This window comes from Diabrotica virgifera, chromosome 10 (genome assembly GCF_917563875.1).
Source record: "Diabrotica virgifera virgifera chromosome 10, PGI_DIABVI_V3a".
Taxonomy (NCBI): domain Eukaryota; kingdom Metazoa; phylum Arthropoda; class Insecta; order Coleoptera; family Chrysomelidae; genus Diabrotica; species Diabrotica virgifera.
The window spans coordinates 91,602,331-91,625,222 of record NC_065452.1 but is presented as its reverse complement, the minus strand read 5'-3'; the positions used below and the strand labels follow the sequence as shown (position 1 = coordinate 91,625,222).

Genomic DNA, 22,892 nt, shown 5'->3' with positions numbered 1-22,892 from the left:
AAGTTATTTATAGTTTTAGGTAGACTCTATAATTGTAGTTTGATTGACATTTCGTAAATTATTTGATAGTTGTCAAAAAACTCATAGCGTAAGAAATAGCATTGTTCTTGATTCTCTTTTTAGGTTTGTATTTTAAAGTTATTTTAGTTATATTAATGTTTTTAATCTATCTTGTACATATTGTAAATAATAAACTCTTTTTAGATGAATTCGTACTGCTATATCTTGGAAGAATGAGAGTATGAAACTACTCTTATACATCAAGAACTTAAGCTGACCAAGCGAAAATAGTGATAACAATAGATTTTCAAGCCCTTATTTGGATAAATTAAGGATGAATATTACATCAATGAAAATTTGTATTGCTATACAAGCAAGCTGTAGTGATAGTAAGACGAATGTGTATAAATTTAAGTGGCTGCAGCCAACAGAGTCCCGTTTTTGTTATGAAATACCTGCTGAAAAGCAACTTCAAGATTATCATTCTGAACTATTTCGTCTGAAAAAAGTAAAAAACATTTTAGCATCTATGAAATCAAGAGGATGCTTTAGAACATGTACCATTGCAGTAGATGATAATTTGAAAATGATTTATTTTGATTCAGATGGTGATGTAGTTTATCAAAATGAGTACCTAGAACAGACCTTATTACCAGTGTACGAGAAGAAAGAAGCGATTGAACAATCTCCACCATTAGTCGAGTTGCTCCAGAAACTTGGTGAAACTGGTATACCTAAAGTTGAAAAGAAAAATTACAAAAAAATAAAAGATGATTTTGTACTTCGAAATTGGTAAAAATGTTCCAATGAATTTATGGCTCAAGACCTTCGAATTAGAATGTTCGCGATGTGAGGTGGATGCTGATAAAGACAAGATTTTAATTCTACGTCTGTTTCTTGATGGAATAGCAAAGGAATGGTTTGAATTAAAAATAATAACATTAGGCTTAGATAACAGTTTTGAGGTATGGAAAGTTAATTTTTTAGATAGTTTTTGTGAAACAGTTTGGCATTATCATAGAAAAGCTTATTCTTTTAAGTATATAGGTGGTAGTCTTGTTGATTATGTATTTCGCAAAGAAAATTTATTGCTAAATGTCAAAAATGATTTTCCTATTGACATATTAATCGATTTAATTGTGACAAATTTGCCAATTCATATACAAAATAATATTAATAGAGCTGACGTTACAACAATGGAAAAATTGATAGGTGAGTTACGAAAATTGGAGAGTTCAGTTATAAGCAAGAAGAATAAATCACAGACAAATTCAAATTTTGAACAAATACCTACCAAATTAAATACAATGATACCAAAAGAAAAAAATATTTGTCAATATTGTGATAAAATAGGATTCCCTGGGAGGTTTCATCCAGAGGCAATGTGCCGTTTAAAGCAAAAAGATAGAAGGGCAATACAAGAAAACAAATCAAATGATATTCAATATGTTAATAATATTGCTATACAGGAGACATTAAATAAAACGGTAACCGACCAAAAAACTGAATTTGCTGCCATTGATTAAATTAAAAGTATTCCTAAATAATAGAGAATTATGTGGGATCTATGACCAGGTTCGACTGTTACTCTTCTGAATTCGAAAGTAGCAGGTAAGTTGGGATTAGTTATTCATGAAGATAAGAATATGTTTAAAACGATAAATGGCACAACAAATTTTACAGGAAAACTAATTGCAAAAATGAAAATTAATAAAATTGAGAAAAATGTTAATCTTGTAATTAATGATGAATATTTTGAGTATGATATTCTACTTGGATTGGATTCTATTTTGAATTTTCAAATGAAACAAGATTTTGATTTAGAAATTTATCAAAGATTAGATCTAGATATTGAAGAGAAGTTTGAAAAATTTAATAACAATATTAATTTGACAGAATATTCAATAAACTTTAATGAAGGAATTCCCACAGAGCTTTTTGAAGCAAAATTAGAACATTTACAGCCAGAGCAGAAAAGTAAAATAGAAATATTACTAAATAAAATATGACAATATTTTTGCACAACATAAATTTGATATTGGGTAAGTTCAAAATAATGAAGCTCAAATTAAACTTTTAGAACATAAATTTGTCGCAAAGAAGCCATATAGATGCTCAATAGAGGACCAAAAAGACATAGAATTTCAAATTGGACAATTGTTAAAAGCAAATTTAATAGAAGAATCATCTTCACCCTTTGCAGCACCTGTTACATTAGCTCTTAAAAAAGATGAAGGATCTAAAACAAGATTATGCATTGATTTTCGTGAGTTAAACAAATTAATTGTTCCCGAACCCCAACCTTTTCCGTTAATTGACAAGATCTTGACCAAAACAAGGAATGCTAGGTTCTTTACTACTTTAGATATAAATTCGGCTTTTTAGTGTATTCCAGTTCGGAACAAAGATAAATATAAGACAGCCTTCGTCACACAAGATGGTCAATGTCAATGGAAATGCTTACCTTTTGGGCTTAAAACTAGAGATGCATCAAGTCAAACTAGTTTGATTTTACTCAACAAACTTGACTTGACTTGAAAATCAAACTTTTTGTATAAAAAAGTTTGACTTGACTTGATTTCGATATCTTTAGGCTTGACTTGAATTCAAACATCTTCAAACAGTTTGAAAAGTTTGAATATTACGCAACGTGTTTATTTTCAATTTTAAATGAGACCGCCTACGCCTTTATTTGTTCAGTGGGGGATCAACGGGGGGAGGGGGAGGAAAATTTTTTTGACAAATTTCAATAAACATAGAAATGTATTGGCTGATACGATATTTAAACCGCAGACAGACAAATAACACCCAATAAACGCGCCAGTAAGGATAATTATTAAGAAAGCTTAAACACTAGAAAGTCGGAGGGGCCAATTTGGCCCCTGTTGCGAATTGAAGTTATTGTAGTTTGTTTATTTGAGGCAATAATAATTTCATATTTTATGACTTTTAATATTTTGGTACAAAGCCTTATTTAACACAGAAAAAATATTGTTTACTAAATTTATTAAACGGTTTTTCCAGCAAATCTACCATAGAAGTCTGAAGGGGCCAAATTGGCCCTGTGTAAGTTATTATCGTTTTCTAGGAAATTCAACGAGTCTTTCTTTAAAATTCCTGTCAAATGGGTAAAATTATTATATATATGTATGTTTGTTGTTTGTTTATTGTAAATGGTAAATCTACGCAATAAAGATACCAATTGTTGGTGAACACGTTGTTTTGCGGATAATGGAATATCAACTGGGAAAATGCAAAAATGTTACAACAGATAACTACTTTACTTCGCTGAAATTGACCAAGGCATTGCAACAGAAATCAACAAGTCTTGTGGGTACTTTGAATCGCAACAGAAAGCACGATTTTCTAAGCGTAAAGTGTGAAAATAGAGAATTTTACCTATGTTACCCTTATATTCCAGAGCGACGAAAAATAACACTTACTGAATACCAAGGAAAGAGCGACAAAAATGTGATTTTGTTGAGTTCGTTACACCAAGCAGTGGATGTTGCTGTCTATGGAAAAGACTTCCTTAAATAGTAAATTTTTATAAACAAACCAAATATGGGGTTGGTAGAGACAAAAGCTGCTTCAAGACGATGGCCTTTTCACGTATTTTATAATACTTTTGACTTACGAGCAATAAATGGCATGCATTATTTATTAAGAAGTAGCTGAAAGTAGACTCAGTCTTCGTCGAAAGTTTATTTGTCGGCTGTGTGAAGAATTCTGGGTTCCATACCTTGGCTCCCGAAATCTGGTACTATACCCAGGAACACCGATTCTACCGACAACCAGTACCTACTGTTACTACCCAAAAACGAAAAAAAAAGTCAGTTCAAAATATTTTATAAAGGAAATCATACTTCCAATCAGTGCCAGGGCTATAACAAGACAATGCGTGGCAAATGTCAAAAACTGTAAACTGTATGGTGCTCCAAAAGTTTTTGATAGGCAGCGAATGTGTTAAACAATAAAACTAAAAAATAAAATCAGATTATATCGTCTAGAGTTAATATAATTTCTTTAAACTGAGTTTTTATTAATTTAAGAATTTAGGGCCAAAATGATCCCCTCTGACTTTCTAGGTAGGTATGCTAATCCAGACTTGCTAGTGTTAATGCATATTTATACATTATTTTTTTTTTAATTTAAACCCAACATTTGTAGCCTGTATCCGAAAAAAATTTAAATTGTAGATATAAAACCATATAGACCTGGATCCCGCGTACCAAAAAAAGGTGATTAATAGCAAGCTGAAAATTTGTTAATAGCTTAACGGTGTCTAGTCAGACAAACTTTGATGTATATGAACACTGGAACAGAAGAAGTTTTAATTGTGGAAAAGGTTAAAAATTTGGAACGTCAGACTACGTAAACGTTCCATGTATTTTGTCGGACAGAACTTCCAATTAATTTGTTACCATTTCATTAAACTCTCATGCAAAAATCAGACTGGTGTTTATGACCAACTGGGCATTTTAATGAGTGGAACACGAAGAACATGTCAAATGACAGGAATCATGTTGGTTAGTAATAGCAGTCTGATTTTTGCATGAGAGTTTTTTGTAATGAAAGGGTAACAAATCAATTGGATGTTCTGACCGACAAAATACATGGGACGTTTTCGTAATCTGACGTTCCAAATTTTTAAACTGTTCCACAATTAAAACTTCCCCTGTTCCAGTGTTCCCGTACATCAAGACACCGTTAAGCTATTAACAAATTTTCAGCTTGGTCAACTTTTTTTTGGTACGCGGGATCCAGGTCTAATAACCCTATGGTTAGTTTTAAATTTTAAAGAAATACCAACCAATATACAGCAATACTAACTTTTGTATTGTGGTACATATTTTCGAGTGAACTAGCAGCTTGGTACCACATGTTTTTTCGAACTGGCCCTAAGATAAATAAATGCCTTTTTTAATAAAAGAAAGTCATAAAAATTCCAAATCATTTTATTTTGAGATGTCCATTGAGAAACCAAACAGTCTTATTTTATTGTAACCCTTAAGGACATAGGCGTAACATGTCGCTTATCAAAATGTTCAATGTGTTTTAAATGTATTAATTTTTTTCAAATCCTGAGAAAACTAACAAGAATTTAAAAAAAATAAACGCAGCTTGAAAGATTACATTATTTCTGAGGGACGAACATCCCTGAAAACTTCTATAATGTTTATTTTAATAAGTTACGGGGGTGAACATAAAAAGGGTGAACAAAAGAAACTTTTTATTTAGTCTAAGAGACTTTCGGCCCTCGGTAAAAACGCAATCTTTCATTCTGCGTTTAAATTTTTCAAAAATACTTATTAGTTTTCTCAGGATTCGAAAAAAATATACATATATCTACATTTAAAAGTTTTAAATTAAAACACATTGAAAATTTTGACTTTTATGTGGCACTCATTGCATTATTAATTTTCTTATCTTAATTGGCAACTAACATGTGTATCTCGACAAAAAAGTATATCTACTAAATAAATTATTTTTCAAACTCTTTCAAACTAGTTTGACTAACAGTTTGAACTTTCAAACCTGTACGATTGACCAGTTTGACTTGACTTGAAATATTTGTCAGAAGGATTGACTTGTGCAACTCTACTTAAAACATCACCAGCAATATTTCAAAGAATTTTAAGTAATATTATCAGAAAACATAATTTAAACCCGATTTTGTATAAATTACATAGATGATATTTTAATATTTTCAGTATCATTTGAAGAACACTTAGAGCACATTGAAAGACTCATGGAAGCCATTCTTGAAGAGGGATTTAGGCTCAAACTCCTAAAATGTAATTTTGCAAGAGAAGAGGTAAAATATTTGGGGCACATTATGGGAAACAATTCAGTTCGTCCTTTACATGATAATTTAATATCGATCAGAAATTTTCCAGCACCAGATACCAGAAAAAAAATACGGCAGTTTTTGGAAAAAGTAAATTTTTACCACAAATATATAAAATATTCATCTAGGTTATTAGAGCCATTACATAATTTACTTAGAAAAGATATTAAATTTCACTGGTCTTTAAGCTGCCAAACAGCCTTTGATAAGGTAAAGAGTATCCTGTGCTCTGAACCTATTCTAGCTATTTTTGACCCAAATGCTCCTACAATTATATATACCGATGCTAGTATTTTAGCAGTTGGTGCAGTTCTCAAACAAAAACTGGAAAATGGAGAAATGAAACCCGTGGCTTATTTTTCAAAAAAATTGAACAAATATCAGAAAAACAAAAAAGCAATTTTTTTAGAGTGCCTGGCAATTAAATAAGCATTAAAATTTTGGCAATACTGGCTAATGGGAAGACAATTTGTCGTTATTACTGATCATAAACCCCTTGAGGGAAGAGAACTTCGTACAAGACCAGATGAGGAATTGGGAGATATGACTCATTTTCTTTCACAATTTGACTTCGACATTAAATATGAACCTGTAAAAGAAAATGTAGAAGCAGACTGCCTTTCTAGAAACCCAGTTTTGGAGAATATAGAAAATGCAGAAACATTTATAAAAACAGTAAACTTAGTGACATTAACAGAGATAAAACAAGACCAGAATAATAATCGACAAGCTATAGATAAAATTATAGGAACAATTTTCAACCAAGATGTATTCTATAAATTAAGGAAGAATAGACCGGTCTAGTTAGACTCAAAAATAGGAGTGAGGCTACAATAATTACCATCAAGCAGTACAATGTATTTTGAGTTAAATAAATTACATACATTATTCTTTTTGGATCAATTAATTTAATTCAAAAATTATTTTTTTGGTCACCCTGTATAAATAATGATATTATCGTTTATATTACTGAATAGAGAATTGAACACCCTTTCAAATGAGGTGCCACACGACCCCTATTCCTATTTTAAAAAATTATTGATTACGTCATCACACTCAGATGGATGGCGTCACTAGTATGAAATATATTCCAGAAAATTGTAATTTAAAAATAAAAATCGACCTGTTTCAGGATTTTTCTCCAAAGTCGTCCATTTTAGAGAAAATGAATTTATTCCATAATTTAGGACCTCTCTATGTATTTGTACACCAGGTATATACATCACTGAAGCTGTAATACAAGTAAACATAATATTCTATCGGTCAACTTAATTTATATTATACATAATAATATAAGATTATAAATATGATAATGTTTCTACTATACAGCTTGCGGTCTACCGAGGGATGCAATGTATAAGCTGTATTATATTTATTACAGTGCCACCAAAAAAAAAAATCTGTACAAAGTGAATGTAACGCGAAAATATTAAGAATTATTTGAATTTTACGGCTTAATCCCAACAAAAATAGTAAATTGATATGACAAAGTATTAACTTATAATAATTCTTTTTATTTATGCGCCTTAGTTCAATTTGTAAAGATGGGTTTTGTCGGAATAAACACGTTCGTCGGCTAATCTAATCACCCTACCTATTCTTTTCTCAGAAGGGTTTGAACATAATAATGAAAGACAACTTTCTAGGCAAAATGTTTATTGCTAAGTACTAATAAATACTTATGCAAATTACACCGTAATCTTCCTGGGTAATTACAAAAAACAAGTGCAGTTATCTTGTCTTCCTCCAACCTCAGCGGCTGCTCATCAACATCTTTTTCGCGTATATTACCAAGTTCAAGTGTGGCTTGGTTATCAGCTAGATCCAAAAGACTGGGGATGGAAATTAGTCGACAATTCATTAGAACCAATTCAAACTTTACTCCCCCCTGCGCCGGAAAACTCCTGAACACAATTTTTTGCAACTGTAAAAAGGGATGTAGCGCTAAATGTGGTTGCAAAAAAGTTGGACTGTTTTGTTCGGTAGCATGCACTAATTGTCAAAACCGGTCGTGCTCCAATGTTGAATCACCAACAATTGAGGATTCATTTAATTCTATCGAGTAGCGATGCGATGTGTCATTATTGGGACAATTTACTTGCACCCAGGATGAACAAGAAGAAGAAGAAGAAGAAGAAGAAGAACAAGAAGAAGAACTAGAAGATGAAGAAGAGGAAGAAGAAGAATGAGAAGAAAAACAAGGGAAGCAGAAGTATTAGAAAATTATGAACCAGTTTGATAAATTTCCCTTTTTTTAATTTAAACCGCTTTACAGTTGAGTCCGCGAATCTTTACCCGTGCGTCATCATGTAAAGTATACGAAATAAGTCGATAATAAGTCGGAAATTGAAATTTACTAAACGCAACAGCAAGTCGCTTACTGTCACTTGCTGATGCGTTTAGTAAATTTCAATTTCCGACTTATCATCGACTTATTTCGTATGCTTTACATGATAACGCACGGGTAAAGATTCGCGGACTCAACTGTATATAACTTTTATCATTTTTAACCCCTGCCAATATCAATTATTAAATAGCTTTAAATTAAACAGAATCATAACAGATCCCTGGAATAGGCCTACTGGGGAAACCACGTTAAAAAAACGCGCTAAGTACACTACCTCAAAGGTGGCGTGGAAACGTGTGCGCATATTATGACGATTACCACTTTTTGAATCGCTATATCTCAAAAACGGTGACTCTCAGGAAAAAAAGTAATAAGGCATTTTTTATAGATAATTATCTAATCTACATTTTTTGTTAGAACTAATTTTACGATAAAACTTACCGTTTCGCTGAAAATCGCTAAAAACCATATTTGGTGACCTTTGACCCCGCGTAAATTTTTTAGCACGGGTCGGATTTATGAGGACTTTTTAGATTTAATTTATAATGGTATTTTGAACAATCCTGCCAATTTTCAGCTTAATGGTAATTTTTGTAGCCTCGGATGCGTAAGTTGACCGGAGTAGAAGCAGAAAAAAAAAATAATACTATCCAAGGATTTTGGAGTGGAAGAAAAATTCACAAATTTTATGGTCATATTTGTGCTGGTAAAGTAATTAACAAAATTAGGAATTTTTACTACATTCAGAATTTGGATTTACTGGCAAAGGATATCTGCCAAAAATGCTGTAAAAATAAAACGAGAGTAAGTCCAAAATATGGTCTCTTGTCACAATTAGGACCGGCAAAAGAACCTTTCGAGATAATGTCTCTAGATACAATCGGAGGATTTGGTGGCAATCGTTCAACAAAAAAATACCTCCACTTACTTGTAGATCATTTTACCAGATATGCATTTGCAGTTACTTTCAAAAATCAGACGACGGATGATTTCATAAAACTAATAGCTAAAATTCAAGATAAACACCCCATAAAAACATTATTAACAGATCAGTATCCGGGAGTAAATTCCAAAATATTTAGAAACAATATGACACAGTTAAATATTCAACTAGTTTTTACAAAAAGCTGTATGACAAAAATAGAAAATTCTATGACTTTAAAGAAGGAGATTGGGTATATGTAGATAATAAATCCAAGCTAAATATAAAAAAGCTTGATGAAATAAGACTAGGCCCGTTTCAAATAAAGAAACGAATTTCAAATACGTTATATGAAATAGATATTGGATAAAAAAGAAACGATATAAATTATTTTCACATCTCAAAATTGATACCAACCATAGACTTTAATGATTAGTCATACCTGTTGGTGGGGGGATGTAAAAATAAAACTATATTTATTTTTAATAAAACCGCACTTCGTTATTTTAAGTTATTTATAGTTTTAGGTAGCATGACTCTATAATTGTAGTTTGATTGACATTTCGTAAATTATTTGATAGTTGTCAAAAAACTCATAGCGTAAGAAATAGCATTGTTCTTTATTCTCTTTTTAGGTTTGTATTTTTTAGTTATTTCAGTTATATTAATGTTTTTAATCTATCTTGTACATATTGTAAATAATAAACTCTTTTTAGATGAATTCATACCGCTATCTCTTGCAAGAATGAGAGTATGAAACTACTCTTATAAAGCTATAACATACTAAAAAAAATCACTAAAATCAGACAACAGGTTTAGAAAATACGAGACTTCAAAAATGTCCCATTTTTAAGGTGGTGCGTTAATTTTGACGCTTAGTGTAGATTCTAATAAATTTTGCGGAAGTGAGAAAACAAAACTTTTCAGCGTTTAATTCTTAATGAATCGAGTAACGGTCGAATCCATCATTTATTTAAAATACGAATGTAAACTATTTTTCCACCTACCTCTACCGAAAGTATACTTTTCCGGACCTGATTGTAGGGAGCAAAGTTGTACTTTTCCTCCCTAGGGAGGAAAATATTTTTCCTCCCTAGGGAGGAAAAGTAAAAGTGACGTCATGGTATTTCATTCATGAAATATAACTTATTGACGCCCTGTATAATATCTATTTTCTATTACGAAGTATCTATACATTTTAACGTTTATTTATAAAACATCCTGTATTTTGCAGAATGGTAAAAAACAGTAAATTGTTATTTTGATTTAACAATGTTTACATTAATAATTTGACTTATATTTGACAGTTGACAGTTATATTGTACCTACTTGTTGTTTTAGTTCTAATAAATTTTGTTGGTTAGTTACATAAATAAATTAAGTAAAAATGAAAAAATTACTTGTTATTTGAGGAAGGTGGAAAACCCATATGTATAACATGGGAGTAAAGTGCCTTTTCCTCCCTTGAATGATTACTGCCCTCCGCTACGCGTCGGGCAGTAAACTTCATTCTCGGGAGGAAAAGTTACACTTTCCTCCCTTGTTATACAAATAGCTATTGTATAAAATACTTAGAAATACCACTTTTCATTTCTTCTCCGTAAATACTTAGCTTACTTAGAGATAATAGTTCCATAGTTATTGCAGTTACTAAAAACTAACTGAAACAACATACTACGAATATAAGAAAACTGACAGATATGATCTTGACCCTGAAAACCTCAGAGCTATCGATTATTTTCATTCACCGGAAAATGAACGTTTTTATAAAAAAGACAGACTTACTTTGGCCCTGTTTTATTACACATAATCCACATTTTAAGTAGTAGTGTATAAATGCAGAAACATGTGCTTCAAATTGTCAGTAAATTATTCTACCTTGCACAACAGAGAATTTAGTGGAAGTGTTTGATCGGTGACACTATCCGACCGTTCATGCGCCAATTCAATTTTTGAAATTCCTAAGAATCAATAATTCGAGGTAAAGTGCGTTCACAAATATAGTGCCTTCGTCATTTTAATGCCCGCTTAAAAATGATGGTAAAGTAATAAAAATCCCCCCTTACATAAACGTATGTCCAGTTTTTCTTATAAATCTGTATGCCGGAGGTAATGCCGGTTTTCCACTGAACGGACAAAACAAAAACAAAACACAAACTCGTGTCGAATAAAACAAAACTGCAACTTTTTGGAAACTTTTTGAAGACTGGCGTGTTTTGCGACAGTTGCAGTTTTGTTTATCGTGTCCCGTTCGGTAGCGGTAAACATCAAAAGGTTTCGACATGTTTTGAAACTGTAGCCTGTTTTAGTCTGTTTAGTGGAAACAGTCGTGTTTTGTTCTCTTGTTTTTATACTTGTAGCCAACAAGGTTAATAATATAATAATAATATAATATTAATATAACCAGCCAGGTTATCAATATTTGTTGAATTGAACCAAATTGTAGGTAAGTAAATAATGTATTTTTTTATATAAATACTATTTACATAAAATCAATGTATATGAATACAGCTGATGTTTCTTATCAAAGAAATAAAGGTAAAATGAATATTTACTTCATCTTATCAGAACCATCCTATAGATTATTGTAACAAGTTAATTTTATTTTATAGCAAAATTAGTTTTAAGTGAAATCTATTTACCATTTATGTAGCCTGTTGTTTTTGTAAGATATTTTTATAAATTATAAATTGTTTTGATCTCATGTACAAAATGTTCAAAAAGGCAAGATGGGTAAATATTGAATTTTGTACATGATATAGTGACCCATATGATCAGATGTAAACAAACTTTTTCCTTTTTTTAGATAGTAATTAATTGAATAGTTCATTAATAATATTACCATGGTTATTAAATAAATAATATACATTATTCATTGGTTATTTCAGATCATGTCTGAAGGTGGTAAAAAGGAGTGGACTACTGAAGAAATTTGTACCCTCATAGATGCCTTGAGGGAACATAGAAATTTGTGGTACCCAAGGGATGCCAACTATAAAAATAGGATTGCAAAAGTGGATTCACATAAACAAATTGCCCAATTGTTTGACACCAATTACCTGGAAATAGCCAGAAAAATAAAAAACATAACGTCACAATACCTACGTGAAAGAAGAAACTATAAAAAAATAAAAAAATCTGGCGCGGGTCAGAATTTTATACCCAGGTGGTTTGGTTATAACGCAATGAGTTTTATGCATGATAAAAATAAACCAAGAAAAGGCGTTCAAATCGGTGGAGAATATGAGGTAAGCTTTTTGTTTATTGTTTACTTACATTTTAAGGGATTTAGGTATTCACAAAAAAAAAGAAAATAAATCAATAATTACAAATTGCTAACATAATCCCCTTTATTTACGCATATTTTAATTGCCAGGGTACTTGTCCTTGGTCTGAAATAAAATATTCACAATATTCATTTCTTATATTTTGTGCTTCTTGCAAAGATTTCCTAGCCACAGGTTTTAGAGGTAACATTGATGCAGTTGGTTGTGATTCATTCCTCCACGATCCATTTCTAATAGTTCCCGAATCTATATCTTCTACGTCAAATGACCCCGGTGGTGTATAAGTATTTTTTGATTCGGTATTTCGGCGCAGGTAATTATGTAATAAAACACAAGTTTGCACAATTTTTTCTACTTTTGGTGGTTCTAGTAGTATAGGTTTTCTGAAAATACGGAACACAGAGGCCAATATACCAAACACATTTTCGACCACTCTTCTTGCTCGGCTCAGACGGTAGTTAAATATGCGTTGCATAGATCCGCGATCCTGGTGTCCGGAGAACGGTTTCAATATATTTGGTGATAAGGGAAAAGCATCGTCGGCTACAAAAACATACGGTACACGTTTCTCTCTTTCTGGAAGGGATGCGTTTTCGGGTAAGTTAAGCATTTCTTTGCTCAAAGATTTGGCAAAGCCGGTATTTTTAAAAACTCCCCCATCTGATATACGCCCTTGGCAACCAATGTACACGTAGGTGAAATTGTAGTTTGCATCGACTACAGCAAAGAGAACTATGCTAAATGTGCCTTTATAATTAAAAAATTCACTTCCACTATATTTGGGTGATTGCATGACAACGTGCTTCCCATCCATGCTTCCCACGCACATTGGGAAGTTCCAGCTAGTGTTATAATCATTCGCCAACTTTTGCCACTGTGCTGAGTTGGTGGGCACCTAAAATAAAAAGAATAATTTGTTTATAATTTTGGCATTAACATAACGAACATAATTTGAGCAATGTTTATACAGATTAGCATAAAATTATACAAGTTTTTTGTTTTCAGGAAAGTGAATCTTCAGATGACGACCCTCAAACGGAGACCCAAAATTCTGTTGACATCCATGACCTCGAGGATGAACCTGAAAGATCTAAAGTTGAAAACTCTGCTACACCATTGGAAACTGACAAGTTTTGTATGCAAAATGCTTCAACCTCAAATGCACCTGAAAATGAGTTTACATCAAAAAACCAACCCAAAAAGAAAACCAATAGAAATGTGGAGAAAGACAATGAAAGTGAAAGCACACAAGTATTTAATATGATGAAATCAGTATATGAAAAAAAAGAGCGTGATGAATATGACGTATTTGGAGAGATGGTAGCTAATAATATTAGAAGCTTAAAAACTGAATACTCAAGGATTACTGTGCAACAGCAGATTACAAATATATTGTTTGATGCTCGCAGGTCCCACCTTCCACAAAGCAGTTGCACCCCAATGCCTTCACCTTCCACACCGTCATGGGCTGTCATATCTGACAATTCATCAGCAAGTGCAATGTCAGGACAGAAAGTTCAAGTAATTACTTTAAGCGAGACAAATGATTTCAACCCAATACAAGGAGAGACAAGTATTTTAAAAGAAGCTTTTTCATCACTTTTTCAGGACATTAATTAAAAAAATATGTATTAAAAGTAAGTTAAAATGTATTAATTTCGTTTTTCTTCTTAATAATCAGAAATAAATAAAATATATAGTATTTTTAATTGCTTACCTTTATGTAATCATTAAGAACTTCATTTAGGGCATCACACACTTCTGGTATAATTCGTGATATGGAGGGAACAGATATTTTACATAAGTACATTAAGCTTTGATAACTGTCCCCACTTGCAAGGAACCTCAGTGTTACTGCTAATCGATCTTTAATAGAAATTGAATCTCTGAAGTTTGTATTTAACTTGGCAATTTTTCCTCCAATTAATGTAATTAGTTCTTCAAAATCAGAGGAAGACATTCTCACAAAATTATGAAAAGATGAGCGCAGTTCCCCATGCAACCCAAAGTCATCATTTTGGATGTCGTTCATCAATTGTGCAGCACCATCGTTCACTCTTCTAGATAAAAGTGATCGAACCCAATATCTGTGTTTGCGTTTTCTTCTTCTCCTAAAAAACAATACTGTTTTATCATTTATGAATTATATTTACTAAAAAATATATATGTACCGTTTAAAGTGATTATTTGGCTAGTAAACAGCTAGTACACCGAACATAATTATATTTACTTACTTTTTTTCCAATGACTTCAATATTAACCATCCACAACTAAGAATAAAAAAATCTTCTTGAGAAAAAAACATTGTTTTAATTAAAGAAAAACTGCTTTGACTTCCTCGCGACAACAAATGTTGTTGTCGACACGAGTTTGTGTTTTGTTTTTGTTTTCCGGTGGAAAAGGACCGAAAACAAAAACAAAACTCGAACAAAATGAAGTCCGCTAAATGGAAACAAGAGTTTTGGGATTGTTTAAGTTTTGTTTTTGTTTTTTTTCGTTCAAAAAGTTTCTGTTTGTGTTTCTAAAAACTGTCTCTCTGGTGGAAAACCAGCATAATAAAGGGCACTATGTCACAAATTTGTAATTTTACAGGAGAAGCGTTTTAAGTTTATTTTTGTGTTTCATTATTCACAGGATGTATGTTAATACACATTATGTCACAATCCCTTGTCTGATTTATTCTTCAGATTATTAACTTTCAAAATTGTATTATTTAAAGCACATATTGTGATAATAAATTTTATTTATTTTTAATAAAAAAATTAAAACACAATGTAGTGGACATAGTGCTGTTTACCTCTGCAATCTTTTGGGTCATGGTACTTAGATGTTTACTAAAAATGCATTATACAATGTTAAACTTTAATTTGTTTCTCCTTCATGACAAACATTACAGGGTAAAGTGTAATACTTTACCCTGAGGGGGATAGGATTTCATGTCCACATGTTGCCCTCTGCCTCTAAACAAAATATGACATGATGCTTTTTATAAGGTGCTTATCTTTGTTCTTTTATAAAGTAGGACATAGTGCTCTACTCTATACCTCTGTGTGGAGAATTAAAAGCTCATTATAACTGCAGTAAAATCCCAATATTGACAAAAATGGACATAGTGCCCTTTACCCCCGGCATACAGAAATATATTCTATTCACTCTTTTCTGTTACCATGACAAAGTCTATAGGGCCGCCTGTCTGTCTTGCAGCGCCGTCATCACAAGAAGGCGAGGGAAGTTTACCCCATCTATAGAGCGAGCCGGCGTATCTTCCACACTTTTTTCTGATTCAATTAAGGGCTGCCCAAATCTTACGGGGACGTTCAAATTCGTCAGGCTTGTCTATGACAGAGGTTCTCAATCTGTGCTACATGTACCACTGGTGGTACATATCATTATTGGCGGTGGTACACAAAACACAGAAAAAATTAAAATAGTAGTACTTAGTAAGTATTGATAATACAATTTAAAAATATAGGTGGTAACAAAAATAATAAAAATAAGAACTGTAGGTGGTAGATCACTCAAACAGGTTGAGAACCGCTGGTCTATGACGTCCAGTGGACTATGGTAATGGGTATCTGTCTTACTTTCCAATTATTCTCTCCATCGGGCATTTAAGTCGAAATTGGATTGCTGCAGCGCTTGAGCGGATTTCAGGGGAGGTAACCTGGATCGGAGATAGTTTCCAAAAATAGCAGGGATGTCGTTGTGGACTAGAAGTTGACGACTATCCATTATTTTGTTGTATTCCTTAATTAATGCATATTCTCGGCGTAGGTTGATATAACTTTTTGATGAAAATTGGTAATAATTTTATAACTCTAGGTTTCTATGTATGTTGGTATACAATTCGTACGGTCCATGGGCTTAGCACGGCCCTTTTAGAAATTCAAAGCTATGTGTGGAGCATTTTCATCTTAAACCTCTGCTGAATTTATTGCTTGGTATACTGTTTACCAAAAATTATGCATAAATCAAGACACTATTTTTGCGAATATTCCGTACAATTGGCAGAAATCTACAAAGTTCTACAACAATTCAAGTGATATAATTTAGGGAAAACTTTAAAATTAAAATGAAAGCTAAAATAACAGTAAAATGGAGCTGTATAATATCTAATAGTCTGGAAAGAACTCAGAAACCTAAACCTAACGAGGAGAAACCAAAAATATAGAGAAAAAAAGAATGTGTGTACTTTGTACGTACGTAAGAAGTTATACTTCTATTATATGATTCCAACGAAATCAATATTCTTTAAACAGTTTATTTATATTTTATTTAAATATTAAACTAATTTTAATACTTACTACGTTAAAAAATGTATTAAAATAATACCAAAAATTAAAAAAATAAAAGAATAAAACCCATTGAAAAATGAAACAAAGAAATGATGTCTGAACAATAATTGTCGACAAAAATTTTAACTAAATATGTATTTTCTGAAAAAAAAATAAAAAGAAATTAAAATTTGCATTGGGGATTGAACCTGCGTCTATCAGGTTGTTAGATTTTGAACTCATCGCACGCAGAATTTAGCTATCGAGACATATGAATGATGTGGGAAGATATAGCAACTAAACGTTTTAATCTTTTTTGACAGTTGCTTATTCTCTTAGTTTAATCAAATAAGTTTGATTCTTGTGGAATTAAAATATTAAAATATAACAAAATATAGACTAAAAAAGCAATATATTAGATGAAGATTGGTAGAAATTTTGTTGGTAAGCAAATTATGTAAATCAAAGCATTACCTACTAGCTAGGTACATTTTCTAAATAGGTATGTAATTTTTTATTACAATACTGAAACACTACAATTACGTACCTGTTGCTTTTAAAAACTACTTAAAAAGTCACTACAATTATAAACTTGCTTTTTGTCTCTGTCCTCAAAACAATAAAAACTAATACACACACAATGTGTTTACCCATAACCATTGACGTATTAATAAAATATCCGACATATTGAACAATGTTGACAGGTCATTGTAATTACCCAATCAGAGGACGTATAACGTTTAAGCTGCGCCCAGGACCAAGACTTTTGATGAATTCGCGCACATATAAATTTACTCGCAACGCGCCTAAAGAAGTAGGTATAACTTCAAAAATATATACAATTAAAGGTATTGATGTTAAAAAATCGTTTGCTATTGGACACTGGTGACAAACTCCTACATTATAAGAAAATTTTTCAAGCGTGGAATTTCGTCTCAATGGTTTAATCAAAAGTTTACTTGAAAAATGACATGCGACAAAAAATAATTTTCATTTTACTAAAACTTTAAAAACCATACCATTGAACGGTAATGAAAAAGTAAATAAATAAAAGATTATTTAAAGTAGCTAATAGGGAGTTATTAGAGAGATATCTAAACCCTAAGTTAAAAGTTCCTTTATTACAGGATCTTTTAATAAAGGACAAATACAAGATATGTCTAATGAGAGTTATCGGAAACGCAGTTTTAAGGAATCTCTTATTTTGACAAATGACACATTTAAATATTTTTGTAAATATAAAAATAACCTATAAAATTCTATTTGTTGATAAAAACATAAATATAAGTGAAGTTAGACACCTTTCTTTTCTTGTTTCTTCACATAATTTGACAAATTTGTCACATTTTTGACACGTTACGTCAAAATAAAGAATCCTTTATTAAAAGATTTTTGTCCTCTATTTTTCCTTAAATACTATATTTGCCTATATTTTATTACAGGATAAAAATAAAGGACGTGATACTGCGCTTGCGTATATGTCAAAATAAAGGATCTTTTATTAAAGGACGATGTTAAATAGGGTTTCGATATATCTCTAATTGCCAACGCAAAATAAAGGATCCTTTATTAGAGGATACTTTAATAAAGGACAAATACAGGAGGGTCTAAAAGAGTGGTATTGCAAACGCAGTTAAGGAATCTTTTATTTTGACAAATGACATGAAATATTTTTGTAAGTATGTGAATATAAAAAAACCTATAAAATGTTATTTGTTGATAAAAATTAAAATAAGATAATTGAAAAGAGTAAAACGTTAAATTTAATTATTTTGTCATTTAAAGATGTTTAGAGAACAACATAATATATCCTATAATACTCATCGTTCAATAATATGGAAGTGCAATTGGAAATACTATTTTAGGAGTTTTTACATACTTTTGCATTATGGGTATATAAAATGGGGAATTTCTGGAGAATATATTATTAGGGAATAGTGGATATCCAGTCCTCAATTACAACTACCTAATGACACCATTGCAGAATTTTCAGACAGAAGTTGTGTTTTTATAAATCAATCACAAATCCCTTCAAGAATTGTTATTGAAAGAACATTTGGTATTTTGAAGAGATTTCCCATTTTAACATAATATGTAATGAGATGCAAGTTACCTTTTGTTCAAAGAATAATATCAGCTTGTTCAGTTTTACATAATATTGCAGTAGATAATAGAGAAAACGTTGAAATACTATCAAATGAGCGTGCTTGTTGATATTGATATAGAAGCTGTGGCAGTACATTTTCAACCAGGAGCTAACCTAATGCAACTAAATTGTGTGTGTGTTTGTTTAAAAATATTGTTCGACATTTTTAAAGCTTTAACTAGCTTTAACTAATTGTATTTTTATTGGACTGCAGTTTGTTAATAAGTTTATAAATAAATATAAATATTATATTGGTGACTGATTTTAAGTATTTTATGATCATTAGCAGGTTTTAAATAATAAATTTATAAATATATACATGCTATTGGTGTTTGATATTTTATCGTTTAAATGTTCATTACGATCCATTATGGCCCTCTCTTTTCACCTCTGGATAACTAGTTATCAGGAAGTTTATGTGACAGATTAGATACTAATAGATATCTGACAGAGAAAAACTTCCCGTTAACTAGTTATCCGGAGCTGAAAAGACAGATACTAAGGATACTGTTATATAAACTTCCCAATAATTAGTTATCTGGAAATGAAAAGACCTCTAATATCTAATCTGTCAGATAAATTTCCCGATAGATAAAAATACTTTACTTACTTACTGACTTACTTAAGCCGCCCTCTTGTACCTTACGGTGTCGAGTGATAGATAAAAATATAACACAAGAATTAAGATTTATGGTGAATTTTTATTAATTTTTTTGGCAGTGTTTAAATAAACAAATACTGATGGCACGAAATGGATCACGAACAAGGAGGTTCTGGAAGGAATGAAGAAGGAATTGGAGATTGTGATTACCATTAAACGCATAAAACTTCAGTATCTGGGACACATATGAGAAATCAGCACCATTGCTCCCTGCTGCAGTACATATTGCAAAGTACAGTCAAAGGTAAGCGAAGACTCGGCAGAGGGAGAATATCAATGGAACTGTTTCGAATCGCAGCTAGCAAGGTTATGATTGCTAATATGATTTCCAACATTCGAAACGGATAGGAACCAAAAGAAGAAGATGGCATGAAAATGAAAGTGTAATACTTTTGATTAAAAACTTTATAGATTCTAATCTCTAAAGGACTAAAATTTCAAACATATATTTGAACCTTTGTTTTATTGTGTTAACCTGTTGTTATTGTTATATATCTGTTGAATTAAACTCTCTTTTTAATCTAGAATTTTAACAAATCCTAACTTTCATTAAAATTTATTGAAATTACCTCATATCTATAATCAATATTTATTTGTATACAAAAATGTAAAATATATTGAGTTTAATAAATGAGTTAATGATCATTGTAATTAGTAACATTTTAAAATTATTTACATAATATTCCTTTTTACAACTTTTTTTAATAACTCAAGAGTCAATAAAATGTTCTTTTTTATATTCGTTTGGGTGAAAACATCAATAATCTATATATGAGAATATTACTTAGAGTTCTTTTTAATAAATAAAACCCAACATACAACTTTAATGATGAAAGTAATCAAATATCAATCCCACGATACATAAATTATCAATCCAAAGAAGCGACAAGATAAATTCAAAATACAAGTGAAGTTAGACCTTTCTTCACATTTTTGACACGTTATGTCAAAATAAAGGAACTTTTATTAAAAGAACGGTGTCCTCTAATTTTCCTTAAATACAGTATTTTATTAAAGGACAAAAATAAATGACGCAATACTGCGCATGCTTATATGTCAAAATAAAGGATCTTTTATTACAGGCCGACTTAAAAGACGTTGGCAATAACTCTTTAATAACTTTAGTAAGTAAGCTATATTATCATATATTCCGAAAAAATTGTTACAATATTTCACACAATTAATCAAGCATTACATGACTTACCTCAATAGTAATAGTAAAAATTTCTGTAGTAACACTCATCATAATCGACTGGGTTTATTAAACAACCACATTAATTATTTTATAGTAATTTTACCGGCAAGATCCGATTATGTCTCGCTAATATCCGATTTTTGATTTGATATACCCTTGGTGATTAGGTGATTACCATTCAGTGAAACAAAGAATCGGTTTTAGTCCAATGGAAATTTAAGGCTTGTGAATAGTATAAGAACTAAAATAACTCGATGAAAAGGAGAAGACACAGACAAAAAAATAAAGTAATAAAAATGTGTACCATTTTTATTCGGCAGCAATACGTAGGAAAAACAATCTTACTTTTTAATTAGAATAAGGAGTGCAGCCAGTCCCTTTAACTGCAGTTTTCTGCTCTTATTGGAGCGTCATCAGAAGGAACGTAGGCACTGTTCTCCTTAATCCAATCAAATTGCATCGAAAGGTTTTCCCAAATATTGCAGCCAAAGTGATGGTATTGGGTGGCTAGCGCCATCTGGCCGTAAAAATACGAAGCAAGTTTTCAATCCTAATAGCAAATAATTAATATTGAAAAATATCAAAAATCACTAAAAGATTTTTAAATTGAAAACTTACTGGTACATCCCCATGTATACGCCTCCAAGACTTCTACAATTTGCAAGTCATATGGATGCTGCAGTAAAGACGATAGGGAAGGAATTCTAAACCTTGCAATTCAAATCCCACGTCTGCAGCCGGCTAGGAACTGAAAGATGCACCATAGTTACTCTACTGAGTAATACGAAAATAAAATAATAAAAATGTGTACCATTTTTATTCGGCAGCAATACGTAGGAAAAACAATCTTACTTTTTAATTAGAATAAGGAGTGCAGCCAGTCCCTTTAACTGCAGTTTTCTGCTCTTATTGGAGCGTCATCAGAAGGAACGTAGGCACTGTTCTCCTTAATCCAATCAAATTGCATCGAAAGGTTTTCCCAAATATTGCAGCCAAAGTGATGGTAATGGGTGGCTAGCGCCATCTGGCCGTAAAAATACGAAGCAAGTTTTCAATCCTAATAGCAAATAATTAATATTGAAAAATATCAAAAATCACTAAAAGATTTTTAAATTGAAAACTTACTGGTACATCCCCATGTATACGCCTCCAAGACTTCTACAATTTGCAAGTCATATGGATGCTGCAGTAAAGACGATAGGGAAGGAATTCTAAACCTTGCAATTCAAATCCCCCGTCTGCAGCCGGCTAGGAACTGAAAGATGCACCATAGTTACTCTACTGAGTAATACGAAAATAAAATAATAAAAATGTGTACCATTTTTATTATTTTATTTTCGTATTACTCAGTAGAGTAACTATGGTGCATCTTTCAGTTCCTAGCCGGCTGCAGACGGGGGATTTGAATTGCAAGGTTTAGAATTCCTTCCCTATCGTCTTTACTGCAGCATCCATATGACTTGCAAATTGTAGAAGTCTTGGAGGCGTATACATGGGGATGTACCAGTAAGTTTTCAATTTAAAAATCTTTTAGTGATTTTTGATATTTTTCAATATTAATTATTTGCTATTAGGATTGAAAACTTGCTTCGTATTTTTACGGCCAGATGGCGCTAGCCACCCATTACCATCACTTTGGCTGCAATATTTGGGAAAACCTTTCGATGCAATTTGATTGGATTAAGGAGAACAGTGCCTACGTTCCTTCTGATGACGCTCCAATAAGAGCAGAAAACTGCAGTTAAAGGGACTGGCTGCACTCCTTATTCTAATTAAAAAGTAAGATTGTTTTTCCTACGTATTGCTGCCGAATAAAAATGGTACACATTTTTATTATTTTATTTTCGTATTACTCAGTAGAGTAACTATGGTGCATCTTTCAGTTCCTAGCCGGCTGCAGACGTGGGATTTGAATTGCAAGGTTTAGAATTCCTTCCCTATCGTCTTAACTGCAGCATCCATATGACTTGCAAATTGTAGAAGTCTTGGAGGCGTATACATGGGGATGTACCAGTAAGTTTTCAATTTAAAAATCTTTTAGTGATTTTTGATATTTTTCAATATTAATTATTTGCTATTAGGATTGAAAACTTGCTTCGTATTCGTATAAAAAAAATAAAGTTTACACACATATAAAAGGAAAGAAAGATAAAATATGTGATTTTGGAACTTGAAATGTCCGTCATAGAGGTAGGTGACCTCTAACAAA

General features: G+C 31.6%; 3 protein-coding genes across 4 annotated transcripts in view; 1 reads left to right on the top strand and 2 right to left on the bottom strand.

The window, feature by feature from the left end:
- Positions 1–22,892, bottom strand: part of LOC114337497 (facilitated trehalose transporter Tret1) — a 283,346-nt gene that overhangs the window by 84,573 nt on the left and 175,881 nt on the right. The window lies entirely within an intron of this gene.
- On the top strand, positions 11,237–14,100 carry LOC126893349 (uncharacterized). Its single transcript, XM_050663432.1, has 3 exons — positions 11,237–11,566; positions 12,009–12,368; positions 13,413–14,100. Exons 2-3 carry the CDS (start codon positions 12,012–12,014, stop codon positions 14,025–14,027), a joined length of 972 nt encoding a protein of 323 aa, XP_050519389.1. The 5' UTR covers positions 11,237–11,566; positions 12,009–12,011; the 3' UTR covers positions 14,028–14,100.
- Positions 12,459–15,053, bottom strand: LOC126893346 (uncharacterized). The gene is made up of 3 exons (XM_050663430.1): positions 14,642–15,053; positions 14,125–14,518; positions 12,459–13,302 (listed from the first exon to the last, which is right to left on the bottom strand). The coding sequence occupies exons 1-3, from the start codon at positions 14,710–14,712 to the stop codon at positions 12,475–12,477; spliced, it is 1,293 nt and encodes a 430-aa protein (XP_050519387.1). The 5' UTR covers positions 14,713–15,053; the 3' UTR covers positions 12,459–12,474.

Excerpts from the sequence above, each read along its gene's own strand:
- LOC126893349 (XM_050663432.1), top strand. The coding sequence starts at position 12,012 with ATGTCTGAAGGTGGTAAAAAGGAGTGGACTACTGAAGAAATTTGTACC. Across the intron at positions 12,369-13,412 it reads AAATCGGTGGAGAATATGAG|GAAAGTGAATCTTCAGATGA; the intron begins GTAAGCTTTTTG and ends TTTTGTTTTCAG.
- LOC126893346 (XM_050663430.1), bottom strand. The coding sequence starts at position 14,712 with ATGTTTTTTTCTCAAGAAGATTTTTTTATTCTTAGTTGTGGATGGTTA. Across the intron at positions 14,519-14,641 it reads TTGAAGTCATTGGAAAAAAA|GAGAAGAAGAAAACGCAAAC; the intron begins GTAAGTAAATAT and ends ATTGTTTTTTAG. Across the intron at positions 13,303-14,124 it reads TTCTTAATGATTACATAAAG|GTGCCCACCAACTCAGCACA; the intron begins GTAAGCAATTAA and ends TTTTTATTTTAG.